Source organism: Plectropomus leopardus, chromosome 17, assembly GCF_026936395.1.
Source record: "Plectropomus leopardus strain MGB_pleo_1.0 chromosome 17, ASM2693639v1, whole genome shotgun sequence".
Lineage (NCBI taxonomy): Eukaryota > Metazoa > Chordata > Actinopteri > Perciformes > Serranidae > Plectropomus > Plectropomus leopardus.
The window spans coordinates 6,736,058-6,747,578 of record NC_142192.1 but is presented as its reverse complement, the minus strand read 5'-3'; the positions used below and the strand labels follow the sequence as shown (position 1 = coordinate 6,747,578).

Here is an 11,521-nt window from a genome sequence, read left to right as displayed (position 1 = left end):
TTACTTTATCAGACAGCTCATTGCTGTGTGTTTTCATTAGCTTAAGCTTTTCACCATGCAACACTTAATTAGCCTCTGAATGACCAGTACTTTATGCTAACAAACAGAGCTTTTCGAACACGTCGACATTTTTATGCACGAGCTCAGTTTAAAGCGCATTAGACCCACAATAATGGCTCTTCTCGGGTATAAACAATGTTGTTATTAGACAGGTCGGTCCGGATCCACTTTTGAGCGCCTACTCCGCTCCGGGTTTTCATTTTCTCGCGACAGGTCGGTAAGATGGCTGTGTCTCGCGGAGCCTCGTGCTGGTTTGGTTGATTTCTAGCTCGCGCTCTCGTTCTGTAACAGAAGCCCCCCCTCCAACACACACACACTCACTTGTGTCGGCGAAATTCATTTCCCTGGCTCTGTATTTATATATTTTTTCTTACACAAACTTTCCCCTCTCTGTTTTAACTTTAAACGGAGTCGCGGTGGATTACCGGATACCGGTCCGGGCGGAGGGCAAAGGGGGGAATGAACCGGGACAACGGGTACGTTGTTACAAACATAATTGTATTTATATTCAATGGTTCTTCGGAGTTTGATTGTGAGTGAGTCGCCGTGCTGAGAGAGAGGTAGAGAAAGAGTGGGGGAGAGAGAGAGAGAGGGATATCATGGCCGCTCAGGTTGCCAGCGTCGCCACTCTCAACACTAGCCCGCCATCCGAACTCAAAAAGCCGGATCGGGACCCACAGGAGGAGTCGGTACCGGGAGAGAAACAGCATGAAAATAAGGAACCGGGACCTGACGGCGGATCACCCGGCCAGAAGGAGCTGCAGGACGGGACCGATGCTGGAAATGCTGGGGGAGGAGGGGATCCTGACATGAAGAACGGCAACGGGAATTTGCCCCGGGTAAATAATAATAATAGCAGTAACCAGAATGATTCAGGCGGACCCGAAGGGAATAACCATCCCGGAATGGGACACCACCACCCGGGCCCCTTTCCTCCACCTCCTTACGGTTACAACCAGCACTACAGCCGGGCCCCTTTTCATCAACATGGCGGACAACAAAGCCCTGGCATGGCAGCTGCATCGGGGCCGGGCATGATGGACCCTTACCCCCCTAATTCACACGAACACGGCTACCCAAACCATTATAACAACTACAGCCCCTTCCAGAACAGGACTTCTTACCAGGGCCAAGGGTACGGGGCCATGAATTCCCCGCGTAACAACCAGCCTCCGGCGGCTGGGGGGCAGCCAGGCAAGCAACAGCCAGCAGGAGGAACCACAGCCATGGCTGCCTCTTACAATAATCAGAGGTATAACATGGGAAACCAACAACCTACGTCTACGCCAACTTTAAATCAGCTTTTGACATCCCCCAGCTCTGCCAGGAGCTACCCGAATTACCCCCAAGGAGACTATAACAATCAGGAAGGGGCCAGCAAGGGGCCAGGAGATATGGGCAGCAGTCAGTATGGTGGAGTCCATCCGGGTTGGCAACAAAGGACCCACCATCCGCCTCCCATGAGCCCGGGAAACACTGGACAACCCAACAGAAATCAGGTAAACTTCACTCACTGCACTGTACCACTTTGACTCACTTAAAGTCACCCAGAAGCTCACAAAAAGCACTACAGAGTTGCACATTGCATTGGACCAGCCATTGTCTATGTAGCAAGAGCTCTAAAATGGCTGCCTCTCTCTTTCTCCCAATACCACCCCCTGCAATAGTGTTTTAGACTGAGAAAGAAGCCACATATTGTGCTAGAAACTACTTCCAGAGTTGTTGGTGTTGGTGTGTGTCCCTGCTGGGTACAGGGCAAGAGTTTGACTAAGTAGAGCAAGAGTTTGTCAGGAGAAAGTGTGTGTGTGTGTGTGTGTGTGTAGAGAGAGAGATAAGGCGATATTTCTTCGCAGTGCTCCTCAGCCTCATTGTAGACATAAGAGCCAGTGTTATTTCTGCGAGAATCTGCTCTCAAATCGCTTCTTTTATGCGCCCACCAGTGCTATCAAAGTTTGCGTCAATGGCTGTCAAGGCAATAAACAAGATGCAAATACCAGCCGTTAAATAACATTTGCATAATCATTAAGAAAAGACCCCTCTGTGGAGGAGAGGAGGAAAAAAAAGAAGCCAGGCGAAGAGGTGATGTGTCTCACAGTCCAGTGCATGGCGACAATTGCAAAGTGTTTACTTGGATCAAAGTGTGATTGTGACCGCGATTGATTCATCTTGACGGAGGAGGGTTTTCATTCATTTGTGGCTCGGTTCGACTCCGCTCGCTTTTTTCTCCCCCCACCTCCCTGCGTCTCTTTGCTCCATGTGCCGCCTTGTAAACACGGCCCCGCTGGTTAGAGTTGGCAAAGTGCAGATTGCCTTTGCTTTGGGATTTGAATTATGGAGGTAAAATCCTGCTGTCAGAGCCAGGAGACAGTTGGTCTTAGGTTGACATGCGAGCCGAGATCTGATTGGCTCCCCCATCCCTCTGCTCTCGGCCATTTATAATTGCATCTAATGGAAGGCTGCAGAAAAACAGCCCCCTCTGCCCAGTTATGTGTTCCTCCACCGTGTCAAGACAACATAGTCCCTATCTTATTTTTGCATTTATGTTCATTTTTTTTATCACTATTGCATGCATTTTTGTAGTCTTAAATTCTTATTTTTTTGCATATATAAATTAATCTAAATGATCTCCTGTATCAACACAAACATTGATCAGAAACCACAATATTAATTTCAGAATATTAACTTACTCCTTGTATCTATTTAAAGCATTTTGAGAACACAGTTCCTCCCACTGCAGTAATTTGCATGATGACTGTACTCATGCACATCCACCATTGTTTTTATTTACTTGATCAGCTCAGTTATCGCATCCCCACTGTCATTTTTTTTTCAGCTGCTGACCTCAGACATGCACCCCAAGTTTTCCCCTTTTCTTTTTTTCGCAGTTGGGTACACTGTGTGCACAGCTTGTTGAAGTTGGCTGACTCTGGTACAGCACATAGAGTAGGTGTGGTCATGTAGCCCCGTTGTACAAGTGTGTCTTCCACTGTTTCCAGATCAGGAGTTGTGCTTTCCAGCAGTCTTGCGGCCACGTGAGAGGGTTGGACCGGCTGCAGTTGTGTTTACAAGCAACCAAGGTGTCAGCAGAGTGTCACAGCTTTTTCTTTTTTTTCCCGGGCAGGTTACAATAGCCTAATTTGCTTCCACATGCAGGGAGTGTAACCATGTCAACAGTGCTCACCTACATCTCTCTCTCTCCAGTGATAACAGCCACATGTGCAGTGTTTTTACTCTACGATTAATTGTCATGGGAGACATTTGTGGCGTGTGCGCTGCGACCTTTACCGCAAATGACTTTTTATTATTTAGATGCATAAGGATGACTCTGTTGTGTACATACAGCATCGCTAAAAAAGGGTCCCCTTTTGGTGAGGAAATGTGCTTTTCATTTCACTTCAGCCCCAAACAGCCACATTTATTTAATTTTCTTAATTACAACATTTTGTATTTCTTTGCATATTCAAATGTGAACACTGCTCAAATGTTCCTGCTGTCTTCTGTGAAACTTTGATAGAACTATCTTTACACAGGTTAGGCTGTGTGTGTGTGTGTGTGTGTGTGTGTGTGTGTGTGTGTTGGTTTATTCCCACAAGAAAGTAGACGTGCTGTAAAAGAGTGGCAAAAGAGTGGTCGTCAAGGACACGCTGCTCATCTCGTGAAGCGATACCACCACATGTTGCTTTTAACTTTAAGGTGCAAGCTATTCACACGTCGATTGCCACTTTTGGTGCCTCGCAACAAGGTCGACTGTGGACACGCAGAGCTGCACAGTACGACTTTGCACATTGATGGCGCTCTCTAAACGACAGCAAAAGGTTCGGTTCAGATTGTTCTAACCCAAATGTTCAGATATTTTGTAGACGGCACGGTCACATTCACAGAAGGGGATCATCTGTGATTCTGTGCCGAAAGGGTTAAGACATGTCATGCTGATGAGTGTCTCTGTAGTGCTGCTCACTGCTTTTTTTTCGGGGAAAGTTTGGATTTCCCTTTTTTCGTTTCAGTTTGTCACTTCCTGTGTGCAGAGGAGTATCCATGCCCAAGGCCAGCTTTAAATTGTGGTAAACAGAGTAAATTGACAGCATCTTAGTCAGTGTGGAAGGTCTCTCTTGGCCGTAGAGACAGGCATATTTTTATAGAAGATCATTACACTTGTTTTTTTATGCTGTAGAGTGGACTTTAAAAAAAAAAGAAGAAGGAAATATGAATCATGCTGCACTTATTTGAGATCATGTTTTCAAGCATGTTTCAGTGAGACTTCTGAGATAACTATATTGCCTTGTCATTTGATTCACTAACATGAAAACAAGTCTGTAATTGCTATTAAAATGTCTTAATTAGATCTTTTAAAAGTCACAAAAATGCTAAGACATGGAAAGTGGGTTATTATGAATTGCTCATTTCTGACGTTGCTTTGTAATACCTCAAAATAATAGATTATAACTATATTTTTAAAATATTATATTTAAACATTTACACATCTGATCAAATGACATATGAACTAGCTTTTTTCAAGGCGAATCAAATGGAATCTTTTGTGGTAATATAATATGTTTGCTGGTTTGTGTTCCTCACTAGAAAGTTTTAAAATTTTAGCATTTGAAGTAGCCAAGATTATTTAACTTTTCAACCTGGCCAATGTTTTTTTTGTTACTATTAACATTTTGGCAAAATTGTCCTCAACCTTAAGTCCCCTAATTGATTGTAAATTCGTATTATATTTTCCTTCAATTTTGTTTAAGTCTGAGTGGCATTAAAAGCGTCTGAAAAGGTCTTAAATCGAATCTGCCTTAAGTTGTAGGAGCCCTGTGTTGGTGTTGCATATTTAGTGAATAACATAAAGACTTGTTTTGAACATATATTTCATTTTTTATTAACAGATTTTGGTTTAGATAAAGTAGTCATTTCTGTCACTCCCTAATAGTCACAAACTGCACATATAGTACGTTTCTTTCATTTCCCAGCAGTTAGTTGTTTATCCGGGCTAGCCTCAGTAGCACTCATCTCATTGAATAAGTGCATCGACTATGTGTAGTTTTAATCTTTATTTCTGGTTATTTTGTGGACAAAATATTTTTCTTTGTATTCCAGGTGTCAAATTAGAGGTATGAGTTTGGAGTTTGAGTCTTATCTTTGCTGTAACGTTGAAACGTCTCAGAGAACTCTGCCGCCAGTTTTCTTGAATTTATTGGTATAATGTTGGCTGTAGGTGACAGATTATGTTAGTAGCAACACTGCACACATTTAGATGAACAGTGTTATGATTATAAGCTTTGTTTGTGCTCATATCCGTAAAAAGATTTCCTCTCGTTTATTTTAAAGGTCCAGTGTGTAGGATTTAGGGGCATGTAGTGGTGAGGTTGCAGATTGCAACCAACTGAAACTTCTCCTGCGTGCTGAACATGCAGGAGAAGTTTGTTAGCTGAGGAGAAAATGTGAATGTCGCTATGTAGAGTTTGTGTTTGGTTTGTCTGTTCTGAGCTTCTGTAGAACAACATGGTGGACCACATGGAAAAGGACCCGCTCCGTATGTAGATAAATTTTAAGTAGGGATCGTCTGATACTGTTGTTTCAGGGCCGATTCCGATTATTAGTCAATGAGACCGATAACTGATATATAGAACCGATATGCATTTACAGTAAAAATCAAAACCTTTCTTTCAAAAGTTAGAATTTGGAATATAATAAACTCCAACACAAAGCTTTGGTTAAATGTCTTTAGCAAATGTTTAATCAAAACTGAAACATTCAACATCATCTGCATCAAGTTCTCAGCTACTTTTTAAAAAAAAAAAGTCATGTGAAAATTTAAATATAATAATGAATAAATAAAAATGATTCCCTGAGGTTTTACAAAGTAAAAGCTCTTCACACACTGACACTTTCTTTGCACTTTTTAATTAATTAATTTTATTGGCGATCATTAAAATAAAATGCCGATTCAGATAATCTACAAAATGCCAAATATTGGCCCCAAAAATCAGCCATGCCGATAACTCGTCGACCCCTAATTTTAAGGTAACAAAAACACAACAGTTCTTAGTTTCAGGTGCCAAAATATGCTCCCCTAAATCATGCACACCAGAGCATTAGGCAAAAATACCCACTCTATCCTAACACTTTTAACACTTTTTCATTACCAGATTGCCATCCATGCAGGTTTTTTTTTATTTGGACTGGGACGCTTTCATAGCAGTTCTTTGCTGAAGAAGCCCAGGCTCCTTCTTATTGTGCAAGTGGAAGGAAAGTGTCTGCTGGGAAGTAAATTGAACATTTTAGGTTGTTAAGCACGCTTAAAGGTAGCAGAAACTGTATTTCTGCAGTGGGCAAAGGGGCTGTATCAAAATCTCATTAGTGTCACTGAATTGGCAAGAATTAGACTCACTTAAAACCAGAGTTTTTGCTGGAGTTTTTTTGTCTTGGTGTCAGCGGTGCAGGTGCAGAGAACACATTACCTTAATGAATGGAATCCCAGATGTGGTATGCAGAGGATAGGACCCCTCACACAGGGCGAACAGACAGAAATATAAAGTGAGTAGTCTCCAAACTGTTGTCAAATCGCAGCATGGAGATGTCACATGAGGCCGCCACTACACACACATTATGCTCAGTCAGACAACTTGTTATGTGTTTGATGTTTGACTGCAGCGATTGGAGAGTTTTTCACAGACTGTGCAGAAGAGCTGTCCACGATAAGTGCTGTTGGCTGTATTTTAGCAGAGTTTATTAAATGCTTCAACTCTCCATTCATCAACAGCGGCACGATTGGCCTTTTTAATTGGCGGATACATCGCCAGTAATGATTCGATGGATGACTTTTATGGAGCCATTCACCTGCCTTGGGCCACTTGCTAAAGATGAATTAATGTGTTAATTGAGTGGTGGGTGAGGGCTAATATTATGGGTTATTATTATGCCTCGCACACAAACAAATACTCTAAAGTGGATTGTGGCGGGTTTTTTTGGATGGTATAACGCCAGGTGTTTCCCTTCGCCTAACACACAGGAGTGAGCCATCAGGGATGCCCCCTCAGCTCAGAAAAAAGGCTGACTTCCCAAATTGAGTTTGAATTAAATCATAATCCAAGACACTTTGGAAATATTCCTTTCGGAAGGTCCCACAGTTGAAAACATAATGAAAAAACACCAAACCAAGGGTGTTAAATTGCCTGCTGCTAATAGACGCACAGCTCTGCTGCTGATGTGCAAGGGAAGCCCCACTGCAAATTGGAAAGTAGCGCACAAATAAACAGTTTCATGACAGCTTCACAATGTCAAAAACTCCCAAGTAATGAAGATGGAATACGTTTAATGTTTCCCAGTGCAAACATTTTGCCTGTCTTGGCATTGTTATTCAAAAGTTAAACTAATTAAAGCATTAAACAGGCCGCTATGCTCTTATTTAGCCCACCAGAGCTGTGCTAAGTGTGCCATTTGTTTGAGAATATACTGCAAAATCTTATTTGAGATCATAGTAGGAATTTTAAAGTGTACTGGAAGCCTCCACGCTAAAATGGGATTAAAAAAGTCATTAAATTTTGTATTCTGATGAGATTTGTAGTGATTACAAAGACATAAAGTTGATTAATTGCCAACTAGGGCTGCCTGCAACTAATGATTGTTTTCATTATCGAGTAATCTGCCGATTATTTTCACAATTAATTGATAAATCATCAAGTCTATAAATGTCGGAACATGCTTACATCCCACTTTTTCACAATCACTTTTTCTAAAGGGAACTTGTAATGAGCATTTTTTTTAAAAGTCATTGTCACAGCCTTAATTATGAAGACAAAAGTACACATTCAACCACAGTTTTTGTACTGTGAACTGTACATAAATAATGTTTTTTTCTATCTATGAGTTTAAAATGGAGAATGGCTGTGACTGGAGCTGAACTCAGTTATTTCAACAAGTGACATTTATGGTGTCACTTTTGTGTCTGCACTCGTAATGAGCACTGCAATGATTAGCTGATCAGTCAGTTCTGCAGAATATTAATCTGCACATTTTTTGACAGAAGGTAAATTGTTAATTAATTGTTGTTTGATCGTTAACCCAAAAATGCCAAATAGTTTCCACCTTACCCAAATGTGAGGATGTGCAGTTTCTCTGTGTTTATATCAGTGTAAACTAATTATCTTTTGTTTTTTGATCGTTGTTTGGGAAAAAATGTAGACATTTGAAGACATGACATTTGTCTCAGAGAAATTATGATGAGCTTTTTTTTCTTTTACATTAAAAAAACAACTTTTTATAGATTAATTGAGAAAATATTCTTTGACTTCTTGATCTATAATAAAAATAATCATTAGTTGTAACCCTTATTGTAGTAGACTCTTTTCCCCAATATTTGCTGACACTGTGTGGACCAAAACAGGGCTGGGCAATATATTGACATTACATCAATATCAGGATATGAGATGAGATGTTGTCTTAGATTTTTAATATGGTATTCATTTGGCAAGTATTGTCTTTTTCTGGTTTTCAAGGCTGCTTTACAGTTGCATGATGACATTTTCTGAACTTAATCAGGCTGTTCTAGCTGTTTTATTATTTGCCTTTACCCATGTAGTCATTATATGCACATTAGTGATTATTTTTTATTAAAACTCTCATTGTGTGAATATTTTGTGTAAGCACCAATAGTTCACCATACATATTGTCACAATATCAGAATTGTGATATTCCGTCCAAAATATGATAGTTGACGAATTTTGTTTTTTTGTTTCCATATAGCAGAGCCCTAGACCAAATGATTGACAAAATCAGTAGAGTAAAATATGAATAAAATAATCGGTATTTGCTGTTCTAGTTGAAGATATTATTTTTATGTAGGTCAGTTAATAAGAAAAAATGACAAACAGTTGCCCCCTCCAGCTTCTCATATGTGAGTATTTTCTGCTTTTCCTCCGTCTGACATAATTGTAAGTTGCATACCTGCTGAGATTTAGACTCTTTTTTTCCCAGATAAAATCAAGTGATTTGAAGTAATTTTTGCTTCCTAGAAATTATAAAACTGCACCGTTTTTACGCTTTTCACTCATTCAATAGAATTAAAGATAAATTGGTTTTTGATTCGAGCCAGTCAATCATTAAAAAAAAGATATTTGCACTTCTAACTTGCACTTTTAGTATTCAAAATGAGTCATTGATATTTCTTTTTTTAAGTATTATTTTAAGATGGATAAGTGTTACCTAGGATCAACCTGCACTCAATCACTAGAAAGCGATATATTTTTCTTTGACAGTCGGCTCTAGACTTTGTAATCTGTCCTCATTCAGTAAACATGACACACATTTCCAAGAAAACGCACAGAACCACTTCCAGCTACTGTTGCGCCTCTGTTTTGTGGGGGTTGGTGCCGTGGAGAAGAGGAAGCCCAAGCATTCAAAAAGGAAGTTCACTCTCGGCTCTTTAGTCTGCACTGCTGAGTAATGATTCTCCACAGGCCACATGGACAGCATGCTGCCTCCCGGCAACTCTGTGTGTGTGTGTGTGTGTGAGACTGGATGGGGTGTGTGTGTGTATCAGGGAGAAACGGTGTCAGTGATACCCAGGGGAGGGGGGTTGGGTGTTTTGTGAATGATCTTCGTCTGCCCCTGACAGCTGTGTGTATTTGTGTATAAAGTGCGGCAGTTACTCGGTGGTCGTTGCGAGTGTGTATATATGTGTGTATGTGTGTGTGTTGGTGTGTGTGTGCGCCGCTGCCTCAGGAGCCGCTCTGACCTGCTCTTACTCCACGTGTCACCAGCCATCCGTCTTTCTATGGTAACATCGGCCTTTTTCATCCCGCTGACAGCCAGAGACAGTGTTGCATTTTCCAACTCTGCCTTTTTCTTGAGTCAAGTGTTGTATTTTCCTCGGCAGCATCATCCACAACACCCCCTAATTATGCCTATGAATTTTTGATACAGAGCACATCAGCAGAAAAAAAACAAACATACTACGTCTCTGCTAGTATTGACTTTCACAAACTATATCAAGTTACTTTATCTTGCCAATATTTGGGGGGACACTTTTTGAAATGTTTGGTTTTAAAATAATCCAAAAGTTAATTTTTCATCCTCCGACAGTGAAAAATCCTGAATCAGAATAATGCTTTGCCCAGTGTTGCACATTGAAAACACATTGAGAAAAACAAGTTCCTCAACGGACAAATGTCAAACTTCGGCTATTGCATCAGGGCACGCCAGAATGTAAAGGTAATTCATTTCTTTTGACATTTACCTTCTAAAATGCCCCAGATTAGCATAGTAATATCCTTCTCCGTGCCTGTGTGAGACTACAGACTTCATTTACATGACGTATGGTGTGTGTGTTTTTATGGAATAAAGTGGTTAACCTTTAAATTGGCGCAGTTGTTGATACCAGAAGGTAGAGAATGATGCTTCCTCCCAGCGCTCATACAGCTCTCACCTTTGCTCTCCGCAGGAAAAAAAAAGCCAATGGCTCATATATAAATTGGAAAAGGGGAAGCACGCGACGAACAGTTGCTTTTCTCTCTTTATGTCTTTTGTGGACCTCAATCATGACTAGTCCGAGCCTTGCCTTCTGCTTCTCCTAATGTGACATACACCAGTGCTGTCACCATACAAGAGCTTCAAACGTTGTCACAAGTATAAAAAGCCAATACTCAATATCTCTTTCAGTACAAAAAAAAAGTCATTGGCACTCTAAAAAGGATATTTTTTATGCACTTTAAGGCCTAAGAACAGTCTTACAACTGACGGTAGCTGTTATAAATCACATATACTGTCAGTGTTTGTTAGTTGGAGAATACTCAAACAGCCGAAATACCCTCGTTGTGGGATGCTGCATTTATCACATGAACACAGCATCATGCCAAAACAGAATGACAGGACAGCAAAACCTCCCAGGTGCCCTTTGGACAAATAAAGTTGTCTGAATCTGAGTCTGAATGTTTGTCTGACTTGGGATGTTCACATGTGCAGCTTTGGGTCTAAAGCTGTTGTTTAAGGCATGTGGTTTTGAGTATGATACTTTTAGCAACTTCCACATGCATTGTTTATGCCCTTTTTAGGGGGCTTTATGGAACATTCACTATCCACCACTATATGCTATGTTAAAAAAAAATTGGAGTAATGGCGCTGTGAGCTACCTCTGTGTGTGTTGTAATTCAAGCTTCTCTTGTTGTGGTCGCTGGTACGGCATGCATGGGAGTCTCTGTGAGTGTGTCTCATAGGCCGTCTCATCACCGCCTCTTTCACTGCGCTCATACGGCAGTTACCAGGGATACTGTATATGTCATCGCAAACACAGAAAACCCACTCTTCGGTTCCCCTCCATGTAAACATCTTCAATTCTTTTAGCACTGTTGCCATTGTTAACACTGTTTGTGTTGCTGCACCGTTAGCTGCTAGCCGTCGGCTTAGCCACCTCCACGTTGAGAGCCGTGTGCAGGCAACGTCTGAGTCTTCGATATGCTCTGAATATCTG

General features: G+C 41.0%; 1 protein-coding gene across 1 annotated transcript in view; it reads left to right on the top strand.

Annotated features, from left to right (window-relative positions):
* The first annotated feature begins 267 nt into the window (after nt 1–267).
* The window catches only part of arid1ab (AT-rich interaction domain 1Ab), a 65,515-nt gene continuing 54,261 nt past the window's right edge, over nt 268–11,521 (top strand). Inside the window, exon 1 of the mRNA XM_042507038.2 lies at nt 268–1,559. Coding sequence (XP_042362972.2) covers nt 660–1,559 — 900 coding nt within the window. The 5' untranslated portion in view covers nt 268–659. The remainder of the gene's footprint in view (nt 1,560–11,521) is intronic.